Source organism: Thamnophis elegans, chromosome 2 (assembly GCF_009769535.1).
Source record: "Thamnophis elegans isolate rThaEle1 chromosome 2, rThaEle1.pri, whole genome shotgun sequence".
Lineage (NCBI taxonomy): Eukaryota > Metazoa > Chordata > Lepidosauria > Squamata > Colubridae > Thamnophis > Thamnophis elegans.
The window spans coordinates 117075258-117101463 of record NC_045542.1 but is presented as its reverse complement, the minus strand read 5'-3'; the positions used below and the strand labels follow the sequence as shown (position 1 = coordinate 117101463).

Below are 26206 nucleotides of genomic sequence, written 5' to 3'. Positions count from 1 at the left end.
GAGACTCCACATCTTTCACATCCAGAAAAATTACTTCTATAAAATCATAGCATTTGAAAAGATGTGCCAATTTATGCCATTGGACTTTAGTGAAAATTAAAGGTCTTTTTTAACTCCATGTTGATCCCACTTAAGAATAATAGCTGTACTTGAGTAGAGAAAGTTAGGTACAAATACATAGGTAACTGTGATGAAAGAAATTCTAATATGATGATTCATTACAGGTATGAAGGTCATGGAAATCGATTTTGGGAAAGCCTGTGCACAGCGCAGTTTCGTGAATTGTATGCTTTAGGCACCATCCATTGTGATTTGTACATCCTAGGAGGTCAAATGAAACTGAAAAACCAATATCAAATTACCAATATTGTGGAGAAATACTCCATGGAGCAGGAGAACTGGAGAACTTTGGCCCCGCTCCCAGTGCCGTTGGCTTGCCATGCAGTTGTTACTGTGAAAAACAGGCTGTATGTCATCGGAGGGTGGACCCCACAGGTAAGAAACATTGTTAAGCATTTCAGGACATGGAGTGTCCTCTGAAGCCATTGTCTGAGCTTGTTAAAGCAGCCTTCACAGTTGGAATGTAACTGCAATCATTGCCATTCAGAAAAATTATAAAAGCTACTGCTGATGGATATGCTTGCTTTCAGGCAGTAGCGTAATACCTCTTTTCTATTGCCTTTAAAAAAAATCCTTTTGGCTTTTGGGTCTTAGTGCATATGCTGTGCATTCAGTTAATGCAGTTACTGTCTGCTATAATTGGTAAAGACTTTTCAGCCTCTCTCCAGACGATGTTTGCCACTGGCTGCCTCTGAGGCTGAAGAATTCTGACTTGCTCAAGATCAAACACTTATTATGTAGGAGGAAAATGAGATTTTAACTGGACTTTCCAGTTCGTTCTCTTGTCTAATGCATCACATCAATTCCAATTTTAGAAGATAAAAATCACTTTGGTATGAATGTCACTGAGGGACGGAGGAAAACTTGGTCTGTGTACCACACATTATAACAGACCAATATTTTGGTCAGCACTTGATGTGACCTTATTGATGGGCAAGGAAAGATAATCTGCCTTTAACGGCAGACTTTGAGACTCATTTTAGAGAAAGCAGGAGAGCCAGTCTGGTATAATGGTTAAGACATTGAGCTAGAAATCAGGAGGCCGTGAGTTCTAGTCCAATTTTTGGCCAGTCACTTTCTCTCAGCGTTTAAGACATTGAGCTAGAAATCAGGAGGCCATGAGTTCTAGTCCAATTTTTGGCCAGTCACTTTCTCTCAGCGTTAGGAAAGAGGTAATGGCAAACCTTCTGAAAAACCTTGCCAAGAAGAAAGCAGGGACTTGTCCACACAGTCTCCACAATTGAATGGAATGGGAGTGAGGGGCACATTAAAAATTATTCTGGTTTCTTCTAGAGAGGTGGTTTCTAGTGCTGCTCATTGATTACTCTTCTGTGATAAATTAGAAGTCGATTTACAATACATTTTACACACTATTGAGAATACTGCTATTTTTATATGAGACTTGCCAGACTGCCAAGCGAACTATTTTTTCTTTGTCATTTATGTTGAAATTAATGCTGAATACTTCTGAGTCATTTGTATCTTTTCAAATATATGCTGATATTCCTAACAACATAATCATGAGCATGTCAGAAAACATCAAACACTGTTTCACTGCAGTTATGCAGTGTGAAGTAATAAAAATCTGTTCATCTTTTTGCCACAAAAATTGAGTAAATTACTAGCCACCGCCTCTCCACTCATAATACATGTATTTTATTAGTCCACATTTAGCCAGTAATTTCAAAGGAAGGAAAAGCCTTCTAATATTATTCTGTGAAAAGTGAAGGTAAGGGGAAATTGATGTTTAAAAATTTAAATGAATGTCCTTGGGTCACAGAAACTCTATAACCAGGGTGTGAACTATAGTCTTCAGTGACTGCAATCATGATTATGGCCACTCAGGCAAAGAAAACACTATAACCGGGATGGCGAACCTATGCCACATGTGCCACAGGTGGCACGTGGAGCCATTTCTCAGGGCACGTAAGGCGTTGCTCTGTCAGCTGGCCAGTGTGCATGTGCGCACTGGCCAGCTGACTTCAGTCTTTTTAAAAGCCATTTTTTGCCCTCCCCAGGCTCCAGAGGCTTTATAGGAACCTGGATAGGGCGAAAACAGGGGAGTGCCTGTCATGCGCACATGCACACTGGGGGGGGAGGTGTTGCACATTGCATTATGGGTGCAGCAAACCTGCGCACAACCCCCCTCCCGTGTTTCCTCCGCTTATGGCACGCGAGCCAAAAAAGGTTCACCATCGCTGCCCTAAAACGTTTATATGAAAGCCATTATGAATGTCCACATACTTGGTATTATGTTGTATCCTAGTGTTTTCCCACAAGTGCAGGTTCCACTTTTTTTCATTGGTTGTGGACTAACTGGCATGTCACCCAAGCTAATTTTGAGAGCCAAGACTCACCCAAATTCACCCAATTGGCTTTCATGTCTAAGGTGAGACTAGAACTCACAGTCTCCTGGTTTCTAGTCTGGTGCTTTAACCACTAGACCAAACTAGTCCTAATGTTACAGAGCCTTACTGAAGTCTTTCTGAGTGGTAGCAGTGAGGGAGTTAAGCAAGATCAATTAGCTGGAACACCTGTTGTTCATGTTAAAATATCTTTCAAAAAGGATGAAGGTATAGCAATAATAGCATCTACAGCATTTTCTTCTGAAAAATACTCAGACTTTTCTACAGTTTATATTTTCCACAGGGAAAATCTAAAATGTAATAGTGGATGATGAAGTGGTATTAGCTGCCCTCTGAAAAGTGAGTGCAGCTTGTACTACCTCACCAAACATTGGACAGAAGTATTGTTTCTAAATTGTACTTTTACAGCCGGAAGTGACCTCTGTTTGTGTTTTCTAACTTAGATGTGAAAATGTGATGTATAATTTCTGAATATGGCACTACTTACATATGGAAGATCAGCAGGAAGCATTTTATTTGAATTTGTGAAAAATTAATATGTGATAGGATTGCAGGATAGGATTGCAATTTGAGATTGGGTATTTTATGAGGCATACTGATGTTTCTATCTAAAGAGCTCAAAAAATACGAAAGAATCAATTCAAATAATTATGTTTTCCTATGTTATTATGGCATGTAGCTTCTGATATAAGAAATGAAAAATCGTATAGAAATGTTAGGTCAATATAAAACTAGCTTAATTCAGGAAAATAAGGCCTGGAGCCTGTGGGTTCTTTAGGTTACATTTAGCTATTTATAAACCTAACTTGGACTATTTCCATTTAATAAGATTTATTTCTGATTAGACAGGATTGGATTGCAGATGAGGCAATAAATTACAGTAGTGACAGCCAAACAACTTTCAGAGAGCAAAAAGGATTGCTGATATATCAATACAAAAACTATTACATTGAGAAAAACATTTTGAGGTCTGCAAATATTTCTTTTTGGAGAAAGGTTAATGTAAGAAACCCAGTTCTGGGTAGTCTTTCTAGAAACTTTTAGAGCTTAAAATGGAATATGAAGTTTATGTTAGCTACTATATTAAATTAATAGTATATTCTGAAAACTTGAGACAAGAGCTGGCTTTCCCTTTAGGCATAATGAGTTAGTTGTCTCAGATGTTAAATGCTGAAGAAGGGACAAAATATTAGAGTGTGTCACACCCAGTCTGTGCTGCACTTCCCAATGTAGATTTGGTCATTTTGTTATCTACCTCGTGAGGCAAATATATTAGACTAACTTTTCCTAGACCAAGTTCATATTCTTTTTTCTATGCTGAGGAAATTGTAGCCAAAAATGGCAAGACTATTTGAAGCCACGTATCTCACCAAGAATATGGAGGGAGGACAGAAAACAGAAACTGGAAAAAAAAAAAAGCAAGGTTGTTACATGGGCAACCATCCCAGGGTAAATTGCAAAATTAGATTTGGGGGTGGAGACAAGTTGGAAGCATCACATAAGGAATTTGGGAATGGGAAAAAGCTGAGCCAAAGTGAAGAGCTTTGCAGAAGGATTTGATGGGCCTCTGCATGAAACAGGATGTAATTTGGTTGAATGATCAATCTCATAGAGATCTTATGTTTTTTATGTAGGAATGCAGGGTACGTCTTCTTAACACCGATCTTGCATGAATTAGGAGATTAATTGAGACTGCTCTCAGAAAATAATTGCCGACAACCCATTTGAAATAAGCTTTTCAGGCTAGTGGATAAAGGTTTAGCCCCACAAGAGACTGTTAGGCAAATAACCACACTGGCTATCATGATCACACACTCATTATTGTAATGTGGCAAAAAGCAGCTCGCGATGTGTGAAATCCAGTTAAATTCAGCATCACAGAATATTTTTTAAAAATCCCTTGTGGTGATTTTTCCAGAATTAAAAGAAAAGAATGAGGAATGGTAGCCCACCAGCTATTATTGAACTAGAGCCAAGGTGGCGCAGTGGTTAAATGCAGCACTGCAGGCTACTTCAGCTGACTGCAGTTCTGCAGTTCGGCTGTTCAAATCTCACCGGCTCAGGGTTGACTCAGCCTTCCATCCTTCCGAGGTGGGTAAAATGAGGACCCGGATTGTTGTTGGGGGCAATATGCTGACTCTGTAAACCGCTTAGAGAGGGCTGAAAGCCCTATGAAGCGGTATATAAGTCTAACTGCTATTGCTATTGCTATTGCTAACTACAGTACCCATTAATTCCTACCATTGGCAATGCTGAGTGGAATTGAGTGCCTACAGAGAATGCCCCCTGTTTTACCCTCTTTTTCTTCACCTGACCACAGTTGACTGCAAAGAATGACCACACTGTATAATAATCATTGCAGTAATTCTGTAGGGGAAGCATTTGCTAGAGACTTAAAATGGTGACTTTCTAGTAGACTTTGTTCATCTGTTTGTTCATCTGGCGATTCGTGATTTAGCAGCAACATATGGCTCCATGAACACAACTCCACTTGCCCATCCAATCTTGTTAACATTTTTACTGAAGAATCCAGACATGTTAATTTTCTATATGTATGCGGTTTCTGAATTATATTTCCACTGGCATCATCCTGGCATTTGACCAAAGAATCTATTTGTTTCAAAGAAGGCTGCAGAGCCAGAGGTTTGAAGGCTGCCAAGAATGAAAAGAAAAGAAAACAAAATAAAAAAAACCCCACAGATGGTTGCAATGGGATCAAAGTCTCAATGTCTCTGTACTTCCTCTGCTGATTAAAGGTCGTTGTTCTCATGAAGCTGCAGATATATGCATACATAATTGCTGGTCACAACCTAGTTAACTAATCTGAGAGTATCTTTAAATTCACCAGCCCTTGGAAGGACATATTCCTGTTCTTGAAAGTATTCCTTTTACTTAGCTTTTGTTAGTCTTACCACAGTACAACCTGTTTGGCATGCAGGGTGTCCCTAATGAGGAACACACTTGACCGGCTGATCATCTATCTTACCGGTGGTCCTAGACTTATTTAGCGATGGTCTATGGAGATTCTCAGTTATCTAAGTCATGGTTGTCCCAAAGGTGCTTTTTCAAGAGGCAACTGGGCTTTCTGGTTTTTCTTTGAAGATGTTTCGCTTCTCATCCAGGAAACTTCTTCAGCTCTGACTGGATGGTGGGGAATGGAAAGATTGCAGACAGCTGCACATTTGCATTATTTTAGAGAGTCGTTAAGGTCACCTGGAGATTTATCTGTGTCATCAGTGTCACTTGAGTGGTAGGAATTGGTGTGAAGCCTTCTTGGAACTGTTGGAAGGACTATGTTGTAGTTTAGCGACTGTTTGAAGTTACAACAGCACTAAAATAGTGATTTACAGTCCTTGCACTTAAGGCCATTGCAGCTTTCCCATACTCAAATGATCAAAATTAGGGCACATGGCAAATGGGCTATATCTATGATGATTGTGGTGTCCTGAGATCATGTGATTGCCATTTGTGACCTCCCAGCTTCTGACAAACAACATCAATGGGGGAAGCTGGATTCATTTAGCAACCACATGATTTACGACTGCAGTGATTTATTTAACAATCATTGCAAAAAAAGTTTAAAGTTTGTAAAATTGCAACTTGCTTAATAACTGGCTTGCTTAGCTATGGAAATTCTGGGCCCTATTATGGTCATAAGTTGAGGTCTGCCTGTATTCCCACTGACATATTGTGACATCCAGCTAGGAGATAGCGAGTATACGTAGGAGTCAGTATGTCCAACATGAAAAAGTGTGGGAGATGTATGACTGTGTGAACTTTCTGTAGCAGAAGATATGGAATCTCATTTCTACTGTTTGCAGAACATGAGAACTTGGGGCTGCTTGAAAAGATCTGCTGCTGGATTTCAAGTAGAGATATGAGAGTCTTAACAAAGGAGACAAAGTCCTACAGTATAAACTCCCTATATGTGACAGAATTCAGTATTATCCTGTGGTGTGGCTTTTGTTATGGTTCCGTTTAATTAGCTTTCACTTGATCAAGGAGCCAAGAAGTTTCCTAAGGTTTTATTTCAATCCCTAGAATCACTCTGTATCCAACATCTTACATTCTATATACCATTCTATGCCTATTCCTCAAGAATTATAGCTCTTTTGTTTTTTTTCAAGACTATTTTATTTATTTTTATTATCAGATTTAGACACCTCCCATCTCACTATCCAAATTACTCTGGGCAGTTTGCAACTACAAACCATATAAAAGAAATACAATTAAAAATAAAGTGAAAACAGAGAAAAATAAAATAAGACAAAACCTAAAAAGACAAGTTAAAACATTTTTTGAAAGGCAGAGAGAGAGGGGGGGAGGGAGGGAGGGAGGGAGAGAGAGAGAGAGAGAGAGAGAGAGAGAGAGAGAGAGAGGCTGAATAAGTGGGGGCCAACTACACCTCTGTGGGCAAGATATTCCATAGGGTAGGGCTAACAGCAGAGAAGGCTCTTTCACTAAACCCCGCCAGTCAAAATTATTTAATCAACAGCGTCTATAACGTACTCTCCCTGTCTATGACCAGGTGGAATGGGTTGATGTAATTGGGACAAGACTTTTTCTCAGATAACATGCTCCCGTTCCATGAATAGCTTTAAAGGTGATAACCAACACCTTTGATTGGACCCAGAAGCAAACTGGGCCCCAATGTAGGGTGCACACAGCAGAGCAGTGGTGGGTTCCTACTGGTTCAGCCAAACCAGTAGTGGTTTGGCAGTCTGGGTTGCTGGAACCAGCAGCAACCCAGGCCTGCCATGCCCCCAAACCGGTTTTCCAGTTTGGATAGGGGCCACCATCCATCTGGATAGGCGCCGCCATCTTGTTTTTTGCTTCTGCGCAGAACAATTTTTTATTGCACTGTGCATGCACACACAGTGCACATCAAGCGCATGCATGGCATGCCCACGAGCAAACCAGCAGTAGTGACTGACGGAACCCATCCCTGCAGCAGAGGTATTACAGGAACAACCCTAGAGGTGCTCAAAATTGCTCATATGGTTGCATTCTGCACCAGCTGCAACTATTGAGAATCACAGGCCAGCCCCATGCAAAGCTTTCTTGTATCTTTGATCTTGTCTTTTTTTTATAATAGTTGGTGAGACCAGGCTCACCAACTTTTACTCTGGGTCTTATCCATCTAGATTTCTTCTAATCCTTTTCTTAAATTACTTTATTACTTTGTGTAATAAGAAAAAGAAAAAAAGAATGTTTTATTACCCATTGATCTTAAACCTATTTTGAAATATTAACTGCAGCTCCTTTTTTGCATTTTGCTTCTCACACAGCTTCCCCATTCTCTGTATGTTGTTAATAATGAATTTAGTGCTGGTAGTGAGGCAGGAAATTTAGAGAATCAAGGACAAATATCTAATCACATTTCAAAATTTGGAGTATTTTTAAAAAAAAATATTTCTTCTTATCTTGATCAAGTTTCTTAATGCATTCTCCAATCATTTGATCTTGAAGGCAAAGTTCCATTTACAATTATGTTTGCAACTACTGTACCTAAATGCTGGAACACCTGAAAGATGCCTTTGTCTATTGTATTTGTATTTTTAAAACTAAAACAATATATAAATATGTGTTTTGTTGATGTTTCTGTTCTGGGTCAGAACAATTATAATCTCTGAGGGTGGAGGTTCATTCTCTGAGCTTGTAGGTCGGTTTCCGAACATTTTGTTACCAGACTAGGTAACATCTTCAGTGGAATTTAGGGAATGTCATTGTTGGTATTCTTCTGCTTATAAGAGATTGATTTGGTCAGTAGGCCTTGTGATTGGAGGTTCACATTAGGTGAGGGTCATTGGAAGGTGAAGTACTGGTTGGGAGGTGGGATGGAGCTGCTTGGATTGGATGAGATTCAGTGCTGTTGCTGGTTGCTTGTGCTGTTAATTTGAATTTTGAGGGGTTTGTAGGCTGGTTGTAGGTTGATGTGTCTGTTGATATAATTGTTTCTGGAGTGCCAGGCTTTGATAAACTTGTGTGCCTGGTGGCTCATAATTCTTGTATTGGTTCAATCAAATTAGTGCTGTTTGGTCTTCAATGTGGGTAGCAATTAGTGATCTGGGATCGTGTTGATTGACTGCCAGCTGGTGTTCATGGATTCTGGTTTTCAATTGATGTTTGTCCCACGTAGAATTAGTTGCAATTATTACAGGTTATTTTGTAAATTACATTGTTTTCTTCATCCTTCTGTATTTTGTCTTTGTTTCTGGATAATTCCTGGCACAAATTATGGCAGTGTGTGACTGTGGGTTTGTGAGATATTGTTATTCCTAGAGGTTGGATAATTCTGGCTGTCATTTCTGACACCTCTTTTGTGTGTGGTAGGGTTAGTTTTTGTATGGTGTGTTATGGTTTGGGTGCTGTGTATCAGAATATAAAGTTTTTCAGATAGCTGTTGCTAGCTGTCAAGCACCCTCACCTGATGTGACCCACACCTGACCCATCACAAGACCCTCACAAACTGACATTACCCTCCCATCACAAGACCTACTGACCACACCAAGCCCTTAAAACCTAATCTGGTAACGAAATGTTCGGAAACCAATCCACAAACTCGGAAACAAACTCAACCTTCATCCTACAGATATTCCCCATGATTGCAATTATAATCTCTATTTTAGCTCCATACACAACTGCAATGACTATTCCTGAGCTTTGTCCATATAGCTTTCCTAAACCTGCCCTGCAATTCCCATTGCATCTCTTTCCCAATCTTTATTTGGCCAATATTAATTTGTTTGCCTCCATCTGTAACTTTGCATTAAGACTGTTATTGCTAACCTATCAGTCCATGTTCTAAAATAGTAATTTAGCTGCTGATCTCTTTTATAACAGGTATGAATATGGGTGCTAAAAAGAAAATATGTATTTTTAAACTTGTACATTTTCTTTCTAGTTAAAGAGCCATTGCTTTCAGTTTATTAAAACTTAGTGAATAAAAAAGTTCCAATTTCTTACAGTATATCTATCTTGACATACATGCATGTAGCAGTTTGAATATACATATAAATGGAGATAATATTATTCATACAATCAGGTCTAATAATTATTTTCCCTTCCCCTCCCTTCCCTGAGGACAATAGAGAAAGAAAAATGGGAGACAGCATTCTAAAGATGAGTTCAAAATCCATTCAAAAATAAAAGAAGAGCAGAGTTTAGTTTTTACTGTTATGTAATCTTATTTCACCTAAAGCATTAGTAGATAAATCTTCGAACTCCCTCTGGGAAGTTGTGGCCTAATCAAATAAGAAGCTAAATCAAAATTTGATCTCAAGGGGGAAATAAGTGGTTTTTGACTTTCTTCTTTGAGACTTCACGGCATCCTTGTAAAAAGAGCTATGTGCTGTCACAGCTGGGTCTATAGATGGTTTATTATTACCCAGATCCTCAGCTTCCTTGCTGCAGAATATATATGTGTCGTTATTCCTGTGTCTTCTTCAATGTACTTCTAAGCCACAAGTCATGGGGTCCACTAGTCGGTATGAATCACTTTGCAGCTATAATTGATGTTTTGTGTTATTTATCTGTTCAGCTGTCCTCCATGATTAATAGCACGCAGGCGTGTTTAGAGGGCTCCAAATACTGTATTATTATATGGCTGTCATATTTCACACAGATGGATCTTCCTGATGATGAGCCTGATCGATTAAGCAACCGAACATTGCAGTATAACCCAAGCCAAGACAAATGGACAGAGTGTGCACCGATGAAGTATTCGAAATACCGCTTCAGCACAGCTGTAGTCAACCATGAGATTTATGTCCTGGGTAAGAGCAAACAGATTTTTAAGAGATAGAGGGGCCACTTTTTATTTTTTCCTAGCAATTTGATTCTATGAAATGAAAGATTTCATTCCCCTACCACTCTTTTTCTTGTGAGTTAGAGAAAAGGAACAGGAGAAAATATATATTGCTTTGTCAATGAACTAAGGATGAGCAAACTTTATTTTTATTAGTAAAGAAAACAGTATGAAATAACTGGCAAAGAACAATTAGCTCCATTTTATACACTTATTTTATTACACTTTTCCTTGGTTTATTTCCTGCATCACTGTGGAAACTCCATTCTTACTTACCAATCAGGATGCATAATTTGGTTCTGCTATTTTTTATTTTAACAATGTAGCCAGTGCAGTCTCTGTTTTTTATTACTATGCTGATTGGAAAATTCTGGGAATTGCAGAACTACCTGAAGGGTAAAGGTGCTGTGGTGGAAATAGTCCCCAAGAGTACATTACAAATCTCTCTGCAGATTAAATTGTTATGACTAAATGGGATGTCAACATAGGTATGTCGTTCCAGGTCAATTTACACGCATAAAAATACTAGGTAAAATATTGATCTAAAGCTCAGTCACCACAGGAATCCAGTACAAGGGCTAAATATGGAAACATAGAAGAAATGTGCATTGCAACATCCCAGTGTGAATCTATGCCTATGATATTTATGTCCCAAATTGAACACAAGTGTATGTGTTAGTTGGTTTATATTATAACAACATGGCATGTTTTGTCATTTTTTCTCCAGTCTCTATGGCAGGAAACTACTGCAGAAATGTATTCTTATCTTCAAATGTTGGCAGGATGGCCACAAGAAAATTAATTATCTTTATTAATGTGTGCAGAATCATTAAATTATCTCTCTGCTCTCTGTGGCATCTTAGTCTCAATGCTTCAGACTTTGCAATTCAGTATGATTGCCCTAATGGTCTTATGAGAATGAAGCTGAGGCTACTCAAGTACATGAAAACATTATTAACTAGGACCTCCATTGTATATTTGCTCAGATTTTCTATTTTGATCATTGTCCCTTCTGAATCTTTGTGAAGCTAGCAAACACCTTCCCTCATACAAAAGTTTCCACAGTTTTTCCTCCTTAAAGATACAGGAGAAGGATTCAGAAATAATCTCTGCATATGAAAAAAGCAATGAAGGAGGATAAATAGGGGAAAGGGAAAATAATTGACAGCCCTGCTCAATGAATTATTATTTAATCCATTGACCAGTCATAAACTCAGAATGACAGAAAAGGCCTATGCCTGAGTTTTCAGTATTTTCAGGGCTGCCACAAAGAAGAGGGGTCAAATTATTCTCCAAAGCACCAGAAGGCAGGACAAGAAACAATGGTTGGAAATTAATCAAAGGGAGAAGCAACCTGTAATTAAGGAGAAACTTCCTAACAGTGAAGACAATTAACCAGTGGAATAGCTTGCCTTCAGAAATCGTAGAGGCTTCATCACAGGAGGTTTTTAAGAAAAGACTGGACAACCACTTAATTGGAAATGGTATAGGGTCTCCTGCCAGAAGAGGCGGCTGAAAACCCCCAAAGCCCCTTCCAACTCTATCCTAATTCTAATTCTAGGTATTTGAGGTATTATTTCTATTTGTTGGATTCCAGTAAGAAAAAGCTTTTTCTGTTTGGAAGATCCTGCTGTTGCAAACATTCAACTAAGAGAGCTAGGAGACAGCTTATGACCCCAAAAGAGAAATGCAGGGAACTGGAAGAGAATCTGTTTTCAAAGCCCTTATTTTTCATGTTGATGAATGTAAATGTGTACAAAGTACATACAAGTGAAGTTAGATTTATTAAATGTGTACAGCCTAGGACCTAGGAGGTGATATTCAGCTTATTTTTGGCAAGAGAAGAACAGTAGGTTTCCAGGCCAAGATAGAATTTCTATCTTGAAATTCTAACAACAATACCTGCAGAATAAAGCCTGCTCAACATAATCTAACATACAAGAGCAAGACCTCTGAAGAAAAAGGAAAATATATTTAATGAATAACTTCAATAGGCCCTGCACAGTTAAAAGCTATTTGGAAGAACTCCAACAGGGGTCTTATAGCATCATTTTGGTCCTCATTAAAGTAGCTTAACATTTTCAGGCTTTTAGCAAAAGTGCCTTGTGAAAAAAAATGAGCCATTTATAGAATTGCAAAGAAGGAACCTCTTTTTTCCAAACTTACCCAGAAGTTCGAAAGAAGTCAAGTTGCTTTAAGGAAGACCATAGAGGTGTCGCAGGCCTTAGGACATATTGATAGGGGGAAAATGGTAGGTCAACTGCAAGCTGCATATCTACCATATCATATAGTTTAGACTTTGTGCCATTACAAAGAAAAAGGATTGGAAGAAAATTGGAATTAGTTGTTTTTCCCTATAATTACCCACTCTTTTTTTCTCTAAAAGTGATATCATAATTTGATGTCCTAGTTAAAATGTCTTGAGACGCCCTTGCTACTTAAATAATCTTTTGAAGAACAGGAACATTTCCTGAGGATCTAAATTCTTTATTCTACTCATAGTATTTGACTGATCTTAGCTGTTTCTCCCCATATTTTCCCAGGAACATAACTATATTTGTTCAGAAGCCCAAGAAAGAGTGGTATTGTGTTCCTAATGACAGAGCCAATTGAATTCAGCTACTTTTGGAAGAAAACCAGATGGGGAAGGCACCATTTGAGGTCATGCATTTTAATCTCTTGCATTAAAAAGAAAAGGCAAAAATCCTTCACAGCTGAATCTCTGGAAATTCATTACCAACAATTGGCAAATTAGAAGAGGCTTTGCCAAGGGCACCAGCTCAAACTCTTCCAGAAGAATAGTACTCTGTAGAATATAAGACTTCAGCAAGGGAAATAGCCTGCCTAAGAAGGGTGTTCCTGCAACATTGTTTGTCTGTTATGTAATCCCTGATTTTTATAAATAAGAACATGCAGGCAGAATTAAAGGAGAAATCCTATTAGAAAAGATTTGGAATATCAAAGAATCTCTGTTTATCTTCCTCAGTCTGGAATTCCATCTCATTAAAAACTTGTTTTCTCCACATCTCTGGCTGAGAGCTTTTTACAAAGTTTTAAGCAGTTAAGTAAGGTTCAATTAAATTCTGAAAATCGCCTTCATAAAATACTTATTGAAAGGGTACCAAGGGAGTTCTCTGAAAAGAAACAGTAGAATAGGGAGGACAGAGGAAGAGAGTTGTTAAAGCCACATTACTTTAGCCTGAAGAATTATTTTGAATTAATTATACATCTTCCAAATTAAACTGATTTCTAGATTTTTCAGGGTTCTTAAAGAATGAAGAGAAATCAGCTCAGTTCTGATGAGTCAGTAATATTATGAGAATTAAATTTGAAAAAATAAAAACAGTACCTACAAATAGAAGATACATTCTCTTCCCTTCCCTGTATGCTCCAGATGTTCCAGAATTCCATTTCCTAGAATTCCTAATTACCACAACTTAGTTTAGAATTATTTAATTCTTTAAACATCTTTAAAAACTACTTGGGTCATATAAGGCAAATTAGGCATATAATTGTGATTACAATGTGATATATCACTTATTTTTCCTAGAGTTATTCCTCCATTATTTCTACTGACCTACAAACTTTCCAAATGAGTGGAGGTTTTAATGTAGGTATATTCTCCAACAAGTCATTTCCTAACATATATTTTGAGGAAACGGAATAATGTGACACTTCTATTATTGAACATTGGAATTGCATTTTAAGACTCCTGGTATAAAATCCACTTCTCTCCAATCAAAGTTGCTTTCAGACAATATATTTTCTCAGATGATGTAGCAGTAGAGCAACTATGTGGCAGGCTGACTTAGAATCCCACATGTGCTTTGACAGAAAAAGATAGGTACCTCTCCATAATATTTTTACTTCACATGTCCAGTCCATTATTAGCAGGGAAATGAATGTGGATATGAGGGGGGATATTATTTGACTCTTTCAGACAACTGGTCTTTCCATCTCATAGTTTTTTCTCAACCCAGCAAAAATATTTAAGTACTTTCAGAGTATCATAGAATGTAAAATTTGAAAGATACTGCACAGATCTTCAAGTGAATCTGCCTGCTCAGTAAAATTATCCATTACAACTGTACTCCTAACATCTAGCCTCTCTTTAAAAACCTCCAATGAAGGAGACTCCATCATCTCCTGAGGCAATTTTTCTATGGTTGAATAGCTCTTATTGTTAGAAAAGGTCTACCCAGTATTCTGCCAAAATCTAGTTTCATTATTATACTGTAATCTCTACAGTATTATCTTTGGTAACAAATCTTTACAATTCTGTTCTCTTCTACACAATAACCATTCAGATTTATTTTAATTTGTTTTCATATTTCTGTACTACCCAGATATTTGAAGACAGATATCACATCTCCTCACAATCTTCTTTTTTCTGGGCTAATCATACTAGCTTCTTCAGACATTCTTCCTAAAAAAACAAAACAAAATCAGCCTCTTATTAGCTTGGTTATTGTTTTCTGGACATCCTCCAATTTGTTAATATCCTTCCTATATTAAATGACCAGTACTGGATTTAATTTCCTACTATGTTTCCCCGACTATAAGACAGGGTCTTATTTTCTTTTGATTCCTGAAATAAGCACTTGGCCTTATTTTTGGGGAGGTCTTATTATTTTTGAGGTGCAGGAGGCTGCAAGCGTGGTCATCTCATGGCTGCTGCTGTCTTGCATTTTTCAGGGAGGGCTTATTTTAGGGGGAGGGCTTATTTTGGCACATGCACTCAAAAGCCCGATTGGGCTTATTATCTGGGGAGGTTCTATTTTCAGGGAAACAGGGTAGGTGTGACCACATAGTAAAGAGGAATGTTGACTTCTCTTGATCTTGATTGCATTTGCCTGATTCATGTTCAGCTTGTGATCCATCAAGATCCCTTTTTCATGTACCGCTGCCCAATATGTTCTTCCATTCTATATGAGTGTCTTTGATTTTTCTTACTTAAATGCATTAGTCTTTGTTGAAATTAATTTTGTTGGTTTCTGCCATCATTCCATATTGTTTGTTACTCCCCTTATTATTTATCTGAAAAGTTGACATCCAAGACATTTATAGATTTGCTGAACAATAGCAGTTAGCAGTTAATAGCAGTTAGACTTATATGCCACTTCATAGGGCTTTCAGCCCTCTCTAAGCGGTTTACAGAGTCAGCATATCGCCCCCAACAATCCGGGTCCTCATTTTACCCACCTCGGAAGGATGGAAGGCTAAGTCAACCCTGAGTCGGTGAGATTTGAACAGCCGAACTGCTGAACTGCAGTCAGCTGAAGTAGCCTGCAGTGCTGCATTTAACCACTGCGCCACCTCGGCTCTTGCACTAAATAAATAAATAAACACCTATTATCCATAATTTGATTTCATAATTATGTACTTGTTACCCATCTCATTTAAATATTTTTGCAAACTCTAGAATTCATTGCATTATTAGAGTTCAGAGAAAGCTATTAAAAAATCTGAAAACATTTCATTGAAGAGGCAGCTCCAGCACAAATCAGCACAATTAAAAAGCAAAGAAGCATAAGAAAATAGGTTTTTTTTTAGCCTATTATATAAGCTTCTCAGGAGGATGGGTAGAATATGGATATATAAATGGGAATATTTGTATGAGGGTTTAAAATTAAAACTGAAGATCACCATATGCTGTTGAACTTAATTAAAGAATAAATCTATTTTTATTGTAAATGTACAATAGTTCTTACTGAGAGAAAACCAGTTCTTTATTCATTCTGAAAAGTGAGTCCATATTTTCTATGAATCTACAGTATGCACACTATTTATTTGCAAGGCCTCTTTCAGCTTACAATATTTGCAGACAATGATGAATAACCTTCTGCTTTATTTTCACCCAAAATGTGTGATCTGCTAAATAGAAACACATTTGATGATCTGTTGATTTTCTGGCCTTGCTGAAGCCAACTGAGAACTTGTCTGTCAATTAACATTTAAAACTGACCACTGATCATTATCAGCTCTTGGTTAGTTCTTTGAGTATTTTTTTTCCAACTATATAGATACAAGAGCTTCTGGGTGATGCACAGCATGATTTAAAGATTACAAATTATCTAAGTATTTTATAGGGGGGAAAAAGTGTCTCAGTTATACAATCTGATCCTGAACACATTAGACTTAATTCCACATTTTCTAGGCCTGTGTTATGAAAATCATCGCACCTCATATAAACATTGCACCTCATGAAAGTACAAACTTTATTTAAATTTCCTCATAAGCCTGAAAAAAATGCAGATGATTTAAGAATTCCATTAACTTAGTATGTACTGTATAACCTTAATTAGCATGATGGCTTGTAAGAAAATGGCTACTGTGTGGATGTGACTATTGATAAAATCAGGGGTGGGATACTACCTGTTTAACAACTGGTTCGCTGAGCGCTCATTTATTTATATTTCCCTTTTAGTTAGTAAATAATTACTGGTTTTATTTATTTGTAAATTCAGTGTTATTGACTCCTTGTAGGGAGCCTTTGTATGAAGTTTTTGGGGGTGATCCCAGGTTGACCCCTTTATGTAGAGAGAAATATTGACTTGCTGAACTATTCTCCAACTCCTTGTCCTAGTCTGGTCATTCGCTCTGCTAAACATGGAGCTTTTATTTAGTCCCCCATTGCTTATCCAGAAGTCATTCACTTCTCCTTTTCTCATCATTACTTTACCAACATTCCCTACCCACTGTCATTCTCCATCTTCCACTGTCCCCTCACATCCTCTGCAAACTTATTCATTCCTTTTGGGGAAGGGGAATGGTAAGTGGCCCAGGTGTAATGCAGAGACATTTTAAATAAATAACTGAAGTCGCTTTGGATTGAAAAATGTTTCTCAGCTAAACAAATTAAAATTGGGTACGGACACTATGACAGGGAAGTCAAGTAGAAACTATGAAGTTAAAGATTTCAGTCTTGCATCACAAAGAAATGACTATGTTGGCATTTTCTTCCTATCCCCAAAAAGACAATTCTTGAAATAAAGTTGAATCAAGGGTAATGCATGAATAATTGTGCAAAAAGATATGAACGACAGTGCCTTACCTGTTGTAGAATCAAAATCTGGGAATTTGTTTTTTGGAATATGTCATGGGTATGCAGAAAGAAAGCTTTGGAAGGGAAAAGCTTTATAGCAGATTCTGTCCTGGATAAATTTGTAGGTACCTATGAGAATCTGAATGCCTTATGAGGCATTCTACTCCAAACAAGGCAATGTTAGTGGCACAACGTGAGTTTAACGTTGTAAACCAAGGTACCCCTGGGATGCTAAACCAATCAATGTCAATGTCAAGACACACAACTAAGGCCTCTCAGTACATTTATAATTGGTAGGGTTTCCTTTTGTCAAGAGAATTATAATGAGGATGCCAATTAGCATTTACTGAACTGCTGAAACAATTCAGAAATATTGTTATGTCAGACTTAGTGTGTAGTTGTCAAATTACACAACTTTCATTATCTCAGGTCATGCACAGAGAATCCGGAAACATACATTCCGAAGCACGGTTACATTGCTTGTATTAGCAGAGGAAATGCTCTAGGTCAATGGTACAGCTGTGCATATAAATGATTAGGGTAGAACTGTATAACCACATTTACAAAGGTCACTTTCTAGTGACCTTTCTCACACACACATACACATTAAAAATCTTGGGTTAGGAAGAGCTTCTATATGCAAGGGCTTTAATAGCAATAGCACTTAGACTTACAGTATATACCACTTCATAGTGCTTTACAGCCCTTTCTAAGTGGTTTACAGAGTCAGCTTCTTTCCCCCAACAATCTGGGTCCTCATTTTACCCACCTCGGAAGAATGGAAGGCTGAGTCAACCTTGAGCCTGGTGAGATTTGAACTGCCAAATTGCAGGCAGCCAGCAGGCTGCAGAAGTAGCTTGTAGTACTGCATTCTAACCACTGCACCACCATGGCTCTCCAAATCAAACCCCCCTCCCCTTAGAAATCCCTGCCCACTACTTTGGATTCTGCCATATACAGTATGTACTACAAGTAATCCTTGACTTACAACAGGTCAACTAGTGAAGTTACAATGGCTCTGAAAAAACGACATATGAACATTTTTCACACTTAACACCATTCTAGCATTCTCAAGAACATGTGATCAAAATTCAGATGCTTGGCAATTGATTCGTTTTTATGAAGGTTGCAGTGTCATGTGATGAACTGTTGCAACCTTCTGACAAGCAAAGTTAATGGGGAAGGCAGATTCATTTAACAACCGTGTTACTAACTTAACAACTGCAATGATTCACTTAACAACTGTGGCAAGAAAGGTCATAAAATGGGGCAAAACTCTGTATATGTATGAATATACAGTATGTATGTATGTGTGCATTTATAAATGAGGGAAACATTAAAATAAAAACCAGGACAAGCCTAAAGCCCGTTGGACAGAAAGAAGCATTTTTACAACACATAGATAGCCAACAGCCCCTGGTCTAAATATCTGTTTTAAATAATTAGATGGGTAGTCTTAGCTGATCTTAGCTTAATCATACTTTGGTGTTTGGAGAGAGGAGAGGACCAGCTAGAGAAAATAAAATATAAAGGACATTTAATAAAATACATTTTAAAAATGTAATAGCACCATACTTTATTTGAGTCCTATACTGTAACAGTTCTCACGAATAGTTCTCTAACAAATAGGTCCTATATTGTAATAGCTCTCATTTGTAAAGAACAGAAAGGGTTTGGCAATATCCTTCAAACTTGGATTTGAAACTTGTTTAAACTGTCTAGCTAAATGGAAAGTATAACTTCTAAAATTCCCAGCAACCTGAGCTGCAATCTGAGCATGTCTGGAAGGAGGAAAGTTAGGGAAGGCTGTGAGGCACAAACCCTGGCCATGAATATATATCTATTCCTCTTTCAAATTGCATGGCTTAAACGTGGAGTCTCCAAAGAGCCTGGGGAATTTCTAGAATCTGCCTCATTCCCTATTTTACCTGTTATACCACTACTTGTCTTTTAAAGAAAACTATTTTAATTAATAAACATTTAATATATCTTAATACAAAAAACCCAAACCTATTAAAAAATAGCAGCGGGATCCAAAATTGGTGAAGGACTATACTTCAAAGTTTTTTTTAGATGTCTGTCCAACTGCCCAAAAAACCAAACTAAAAATAATTGGGATGGTAGGGTGATATGGAGGGTAGGAGGCTTAAAATGGATGAGCAGGAACAATTTTGCCAATTATTTTTCCATAACTCTCCATATCTAATACAGCTGCCATTTTGTGACAATAGCTATGATAATTAACTACATGAATTAAAATATCACCCAACTGCACGGTATTTATAACATTTAGATTCCTATACTGTACATAACCAAAATTGAATACCATTATAATCTATGAGCATCACTTCTGGTGAATTATTTGAAAGATCAAATAATTGTGGTGAATTATTTTAAAGAACCTAAGACTGGCCCAAGGTAACAGAATTAGTTAAAAGTTTTGCTGCTGGTTCTGGTTACAGTACATAAAAATTTATCCTTAGTTCATTGAATAAACAATTGCAAAGGATTTATCAGAAATTTCATTTTTTGTGCATTTCTGGGTAACCAAGTAGCAAGTTTTACGCATGGCTTCCATCAAAATGAGAATTCTATAGATGGAGAAGTATTATATTCGAAGTCCAAATAATGTTTCATCAAGCATTTTGTTAGCAGATCAGATGTTCACACAAATAATTCCCATTTCATATAAATGCATTTTTGTGCAAATATTCCACTAAAGATATGTTATTATTTCCTTCCATCCTAACTCAAAACTGTGTGTCTTTTGATATGGGAGGTGAATTCTGTGCCCCAGCAGCAAATATGAAAAGAGGGTTTCATAAGCTAGTTTAAACTATTATTGCTGAGGATTTTCCTATACATGCACCGCTTTTTCAAGGATATTGTTTTAATCTCAAGATTCTTTTCAAGTTCTGCTCTTTCCAATAAGAAGAAGTCATTAGTTAGCTCATCCATTACAATGAATCTGCGCACCTGTACTTTCTTCTAGGCCAGGAGTTCCCAACCTGAACCCCCAGGGGATGCAAGGTGGAATTTAGGTATGCGAGTGGTTTGTTCCCCTAAGTGATAAGTCACAGGTCACAATTACTTGTTTGTAGGCGGTGCAAACATTAATTACATTTCCTAATAATTGAAATGCTGACCTTGTAAAAAAACGAATAGTATATATGCCAATTTATTTCCCCAAATTAACTCTCTCTGTCTAAAACTAGGATATTCTGGGAAGGGTTATGTGCAACTTTTCTTAAGAAAAATACAAAAAATTTTGTATTCATTCTTGGATGTGATTTAAAAGCATATAATCCTATGAAATTCTTCCATAGAATTGTGGGAAATCATGTATGATCCATGTATATGGCCTAAACCATCTAGGTCCCTCTATTGATGCTAGGAGAGTTTACTAATGTATAACCATTAAGGTTCTTTCCCCTTTTTGTCCTTGAAGGCAGTTCTGAATTGTCATTTGAACAGTTTGGATGAATGTTTTAAGTACACCCTAAAAAAATATTTCTTTCTGTTGTTTTCTAAAGATAGTTGTTGTTTTAGCTGCAGTTGACAAAGGATTTTAGGAAGTTTCTGACAGGAAAGCAGTGAGTTCTTTTGTTCTTATGCTTAATTAACAATCTTGAAAAACAAATTATGTGTGTGTCTGTCTGTGTGTCTGTGTGTGTGTGTGTGTGTGTGTAGCAAATGTGTTTTTATTTTTTTTCCATGGCATAAAAGTCACATCCTCCAATTCACTTCGGTTCTGCAGATATCATATTTTACAAGATAAAACCACATTATTCTGTATCTGTGAAAATGAGAGAGATAACACATTCATTGTTTTTATATGACAATGAGGAGGAATGCGATGCTGATAAATGCATTCCTTAGAGTCTGCATTTCCCAAAAATTAAATATTCAAAGAACATTCTCATTTTTCCCCATTTTATTTTCCATCATTTTGTGATTCTCGTTTATTTACTTATTCATCTTGAATACTTTAGAGAGTCTTCTGCTTTGGAGTACAAATTTAGCATGTTTTTCTAAGGGGAAGGGGATTCCCCCCTCCCCCCAATATGCACGATTATTCCTTCCTCATAGAATGTTGGATTATTTCTTTTTGTAAGAGCAAAACAACATTGAAGTTGGAGAGAAAATGATAACTTAGCCACCAGAAAGTGAGAACATTCATTCTGATGAGCTATTTTTATTCTCTTTGGAATCTCTTTTTCCCTCTGCAGGTGGAATTGGCTGCCTTGATCGTGACAGAGGGCAAGCACGGCAATGCCTTGATGTCGTGGAGATCTATAACCCTGATAGGAACTACTGGCGAGAAGGACCACCTATGCCTTACCCTCTTCTTTCCCTAAGAACCAACTCTACCTGTGCTGGTGCTGTGGAAGGAAAACTCTACGTCTGTGGAGGATTTCATGGAACAGGTCTGGAGAAATCCAAAGAAAATGTTGTTATGTTTGCAATGTACCTTCAAAAATCACCTTAAATATCACTATCCTAACTTACATTGCATCCCATCCATATTTTAATTTGTCTGTCTGTCTGTCTGTCTGTCTGTCTATCTATCTATTTATCTATCTATCATCATTTTGACAAAAAACTTAGTTATATAGGACTTCTACCTCTACTAGTCCTATGTGATAGTAACTGGGAATATCTCAAATTTATATCAGTTTACTGAAAAGTCAAAGTCTCATACATTTCTGCAAATAGATCCTTATAATCGTAGAGCAGTTATGATTAAACAACTTTGACCATGATATAAATTCTTCCATATGCATATTGTCTGCAGTCCCATTTATTTATTATCTACATTTACAATTCCACTTTTCCTTCAGAGGGTTTTTTTGCATTGTATATGTTTTCTCTCTCCCTCACCCCTTCATTTTATCATCAGAACAATGTCATAGGTTAGAGTAAAATTATGGGAAAAGTTAACTAAAAAGCTTTATGTGTGGGTTGGGTATATCGCCAATATCAGTTCTACCTTATAATCTGTATAACAATTGCCAGGCACAAGCCACAAGATCCACATACGTTGAAGTGAAGCCAACTACTTTATTATAGTCTTCCTATAATACAGGAATCTTCCCAGACTGCTTGCTTTTTCTTGGAAACAGATAGATAATATTCCATGAAGCTTGGGGGGGGGGCAATTACTTCTGAATCTCTTGCAGCTGTACGATTCAAGGCTAATTCCTTGCTTGAGGCTTCCTCTCTTCCTGGTTGGGTATTTCCCAACATCAATTTTCTTTATCACTATACTACAACTAACAGTTTTCTTTCCATATATGTACAAACAACTGCAGAATTGGATGTAAATTTGCTCATGAAATAGGACAGCATTTGTGTTTTCAGAAATAGGGCAACATTACATCAGGGAATTGCGCAGCCAGTGTCCAAAGGGAGTCAGAGACACTGACACAAACTTGTAGTTTTATATAAATAAATATATTTTACTTTTTTATTTACAGCAAACAAGATAGTCAGGCACATCACTACATCCATCATGAGGTAAATTGTTGAGTAAATCACAGAGCACACAGAAGAAAAAAGTGGGGGGGAAAGGAAACTCTCCCTTCTCACCCAGCAACCAATTATAACGTAGATTGCCTCATGCAGGATCCCACACTCTCCAACCAATCAGCTACAGTTGTGTGTTCTGACCGATTATACATTTTATTTTTCCAGCTATTAAGTTAAATACGCTAACACATTAATAATCACTTAAGGGCAGTATCATCTTATTTCTGTATTCCCCCATGGAAAGCATTTCCCATCAAACAACGAACAATATGGAGCAATCAGCCCACCATTTTGCATTTTCAGAGTCACAACAGCAACAATAGATGTCCTTAATTTCCTAAAGCAGCAGTATATTTGTATTTGATGCTTACTTTTAAAAAAATCAAGCAGTTTCAGGTGTTCAGTGTTAACATTATAGTTCCAGATGTTTGGAGTATGGACCATGTTATGGATACATGTCCATTTATCATGACAATTGATATATAGAAAAAGGCATTCAAGAAGACGTTTCAAACAGTCAATATGGCAGCCAATCAAATCTTAGTACCTGAAGTCCATGGAGAAAAAAAGAGAGTGACTTAGATCGTGTGGCTGCCATATCAATTTTTTGACATACCCTTAATGGTAGTGTAAATTAGAAGGTAAATTATCTTGCACCAACAAGCTTCAGGTTAGGTTAGATGATTTGGTCACAAAGGCTTTAAACTTTACATACATATTTTCTGCAGCAATGATTCCTACTGCCCTATATGTCATCTGAATTTCACATCATTTAGACATTTATTGTACAGCCCTGGATTTTGGTTAATGTTGTGCCCAAACTGGCTACTTTGACAGGCTAGTGTTTTTTGCCTTCCCACCAAACTTCCCCACTTTTCCTGAGAAATTACCCAGTGTCCCTCTAGCTATCCAAGGGAATATAACAAAAATCGATGCTCCAGTCAATATTCTGTTCTTCCTGATCTTGTTGCTGCATTTGTTTATTTGTTTGTTTTTAGCGAGGAGTGAAAAAGGATCATAGTGCATTAGAGCAAAAATGCTGCCTCAAAAGCCCAGTGAGCAAGATGAAGAATGGGAGTAAGGCACAGTAATGCCTTCCTTCACCACAGGGGTTGAGCTAAGGATCTGAGAGACAGACAAAGGAGCAATTTCCCTGTGGAAAACTATCTGTCTCAGAACCCCACAACAAGAATAACAATATTGTCTTTGCGACATTGACTGTGCATCAGAACTTAGTTGCTATAGACATTCATGAGGCTGAAAGCATCATGGTGATTTTGAATTGAATTGAATTGAATTTATTGTATTTCTATGCCGCCCTTTTCCCCGAGGGGACTCAGGGTGGCTCACAACCCAAGTCAAGGGGGGGGGGGGTATAAGTAAGAAAAAGAACACAAACAAAACAATACCACAATTTAAAACACTCAACAACCATACCATTCGAGGGGGGACAAAAAAACCTCATTAGCCCCAGGCCTGTCGGAACAGCCAGGTTTTAAGGGCTTTGCGGAAGGCCTTGAGGGTGGTGAGGGTCCGAATCTCCACGGGGAGCTTGTTCCAAAGGGCCGGAGCAGCCACAGAGAAGGCCCTCCTCCGGGTGGTCGCCAGTCGGCATTGGCCAGTGGATGGAATTCGGAGGAGGCCTAATCTGTGGGATCTAATCGGTCTATTGGAGGTAATTGGCAGCAGGCGGTCTCTCAAGTACCCAGGTCCAATACCATGAAGGGCTTTATAAGTGACGACTAGCGCCTTGAAGCGTATATGAAGACCAATAGGCAGCCAGTGCAGCTCGTGGAGGATAGGTGTAACGTGGGTGCACCCACAATCGCTCGCACGGCTGCATTCTGGACAAGCTGAAGACTCCGAATGCTCTTCAAGGGCTGCCCCATGTAGAGCACATTGCAGTAGTCCAGTCTTGAGGTCACAAGGGCACGAGTGACTGTTGTGAGGGCCTCCTGGTTCAGGTAGGGACGCAACTGGTGCACCAGGCGAACCTGGGCAAATGCCCCCCTGGTCACAGCTGACAAGTGGTGTTCAAAAGTCAGCTGTGGGTCCAGGAGAACTCCCAAATTGCGAACCCTGTCTGAGGGGCGTACTGTTTGACCCCCCCCCAGCCTGAGAGATGGAATACTTGGCCAATTAGTGGGAGGGAAACACACCAGCCACTCGGTCTTATCCGGATTGAGTGCAAGCTTGTTAACCCCCATCCAGACCCTAACAGCCTCGAGGCACTGACACATCACGTCAACCGCTTCACTGAGTTGGCACAGGGCGGACAGATACAGCTGTGTATCGTCCGCATACTGATGGTATTTTATCCCGTGCCGTCAAATGATCTCACCCAGCAGCTTCATGTAGATATTAAACAGGAGGGGGGACAGGACCGAACCCTGTGGCACCCCATAATTCAGGGGCCTAGGGGTCGATCTCTGCCCTCCGACCAACACCGACTGTGACCGGCATGTGGCAGTTAGCTCAGATTGGCATAACTCAAATGTGTGCAGAGAACCTGTTTTCCAGTTATCTGGAAGGGTTTTTCCTCTGGAAAAAAATGGATGCTTTAAAGTGAGAAAATAAACTCTCCAATTCTGAAACATTATTGAAGGAACTCTTATTCTTTATTGATTTCTCCATTCAGCAGTCAACTTTCACTTATGCACCCATCTTTTCACTTCTGGAATATCTCCTTTGAAGGACATCCTTCATGAAAACATTCCTTCAGTCTGTAAATTACATGTTGTTCTTGAAAAAATTGTAGACTATAAACACATATAGCTCTCATAAATGTCCATAGGATTTCAGTAAATCTAAAACCAGCGGTTTGCAGGAGGAAAATTCAGAGCTATTACAATTTCCCATTCCTTTTCTTGGCCTATTAACCTATGTTCTAAATGATCACTAGAGGTCTTATTAGTAAAAAAAATATTGCATTATTGCATACAATAGATAGTTTTCAACCCCTTTTCAACCCCGGGAAGATAGTGAAAGCGATTCCAAAGCAGAAAAATCACTTACTTCGTTTATATGCTGCACATTCCCAAAGGTTAGTCAGCCGAAACATATTGACTCTTTCCTTTCTTGTTTTCTCCATCAGTATTTGATTTTATTTAAATCTGTGACACCAACATAAAGTATTGCAATATGTTGCTGCTTAATGTACGCAGTGCAGTAATAAATTGACTAGTATCTGAATTAGTGCTGGATGAGTCTGAGGACCACAATATTAGCATGAACATACAAGATTCATTAGGTGTTTTCATTGCGGAGTCACCAAAACAGGGCCAAAGTCCTTGACTGTTGCTTCCCGGCTTATTTAGTTAGAGTTTTAAAAAAACAACC

At 38.1% G+C, this 26206-nt stretch overlaps 2 protein-coding genes across 3 annotated transcripts in view; one reads left to right on the top strand and one right to left on the bottom strand.

Moving 5' to 3' along the window:
• MGLL (monoglyceride lipase) overlaps positions 1–26106 on the bottom strand; it is a 162806-nt gene extending 136700 nt beyond the window's left edge. For both annotated transcript variants that reach the window (XM_032210085.1, XM_032210083.1), the window contains exon 1: positions 25883–26106. Coding sequence is in view for 1 of the 2 variants with exons in the window: in XM_032210083.1 (XP_032065974.1) it covers positions 25883–25958 (76 nt within the window). In the remaining variant the exon portion in view is untranslated. The remainder of the gene's footprint in view (positions 1–25882) is intronic.
• Positions 1–26206, top strand: part of KBTBD12 (kelch repeat and BTB domain containing 12) — a 66471-nt gene that overhangs the window by 19744 nt on the left and 20521 nt on the right. Inside the window, exons 4-6 of the mRNA XM_032210086.1 lie at positions 225–495; positions 10111–10261; positions 21568–21765. Of these exons, the coding sequence (XP_032065977.1) occupies positions 225–495; positions 10111–10261; positions 21568–21765 (620 nt within the window). The remainder of the gene's footprint in view (positions 1–224; positions 496–10110; positions 10262–21567; positions 21766–26206) is intronic.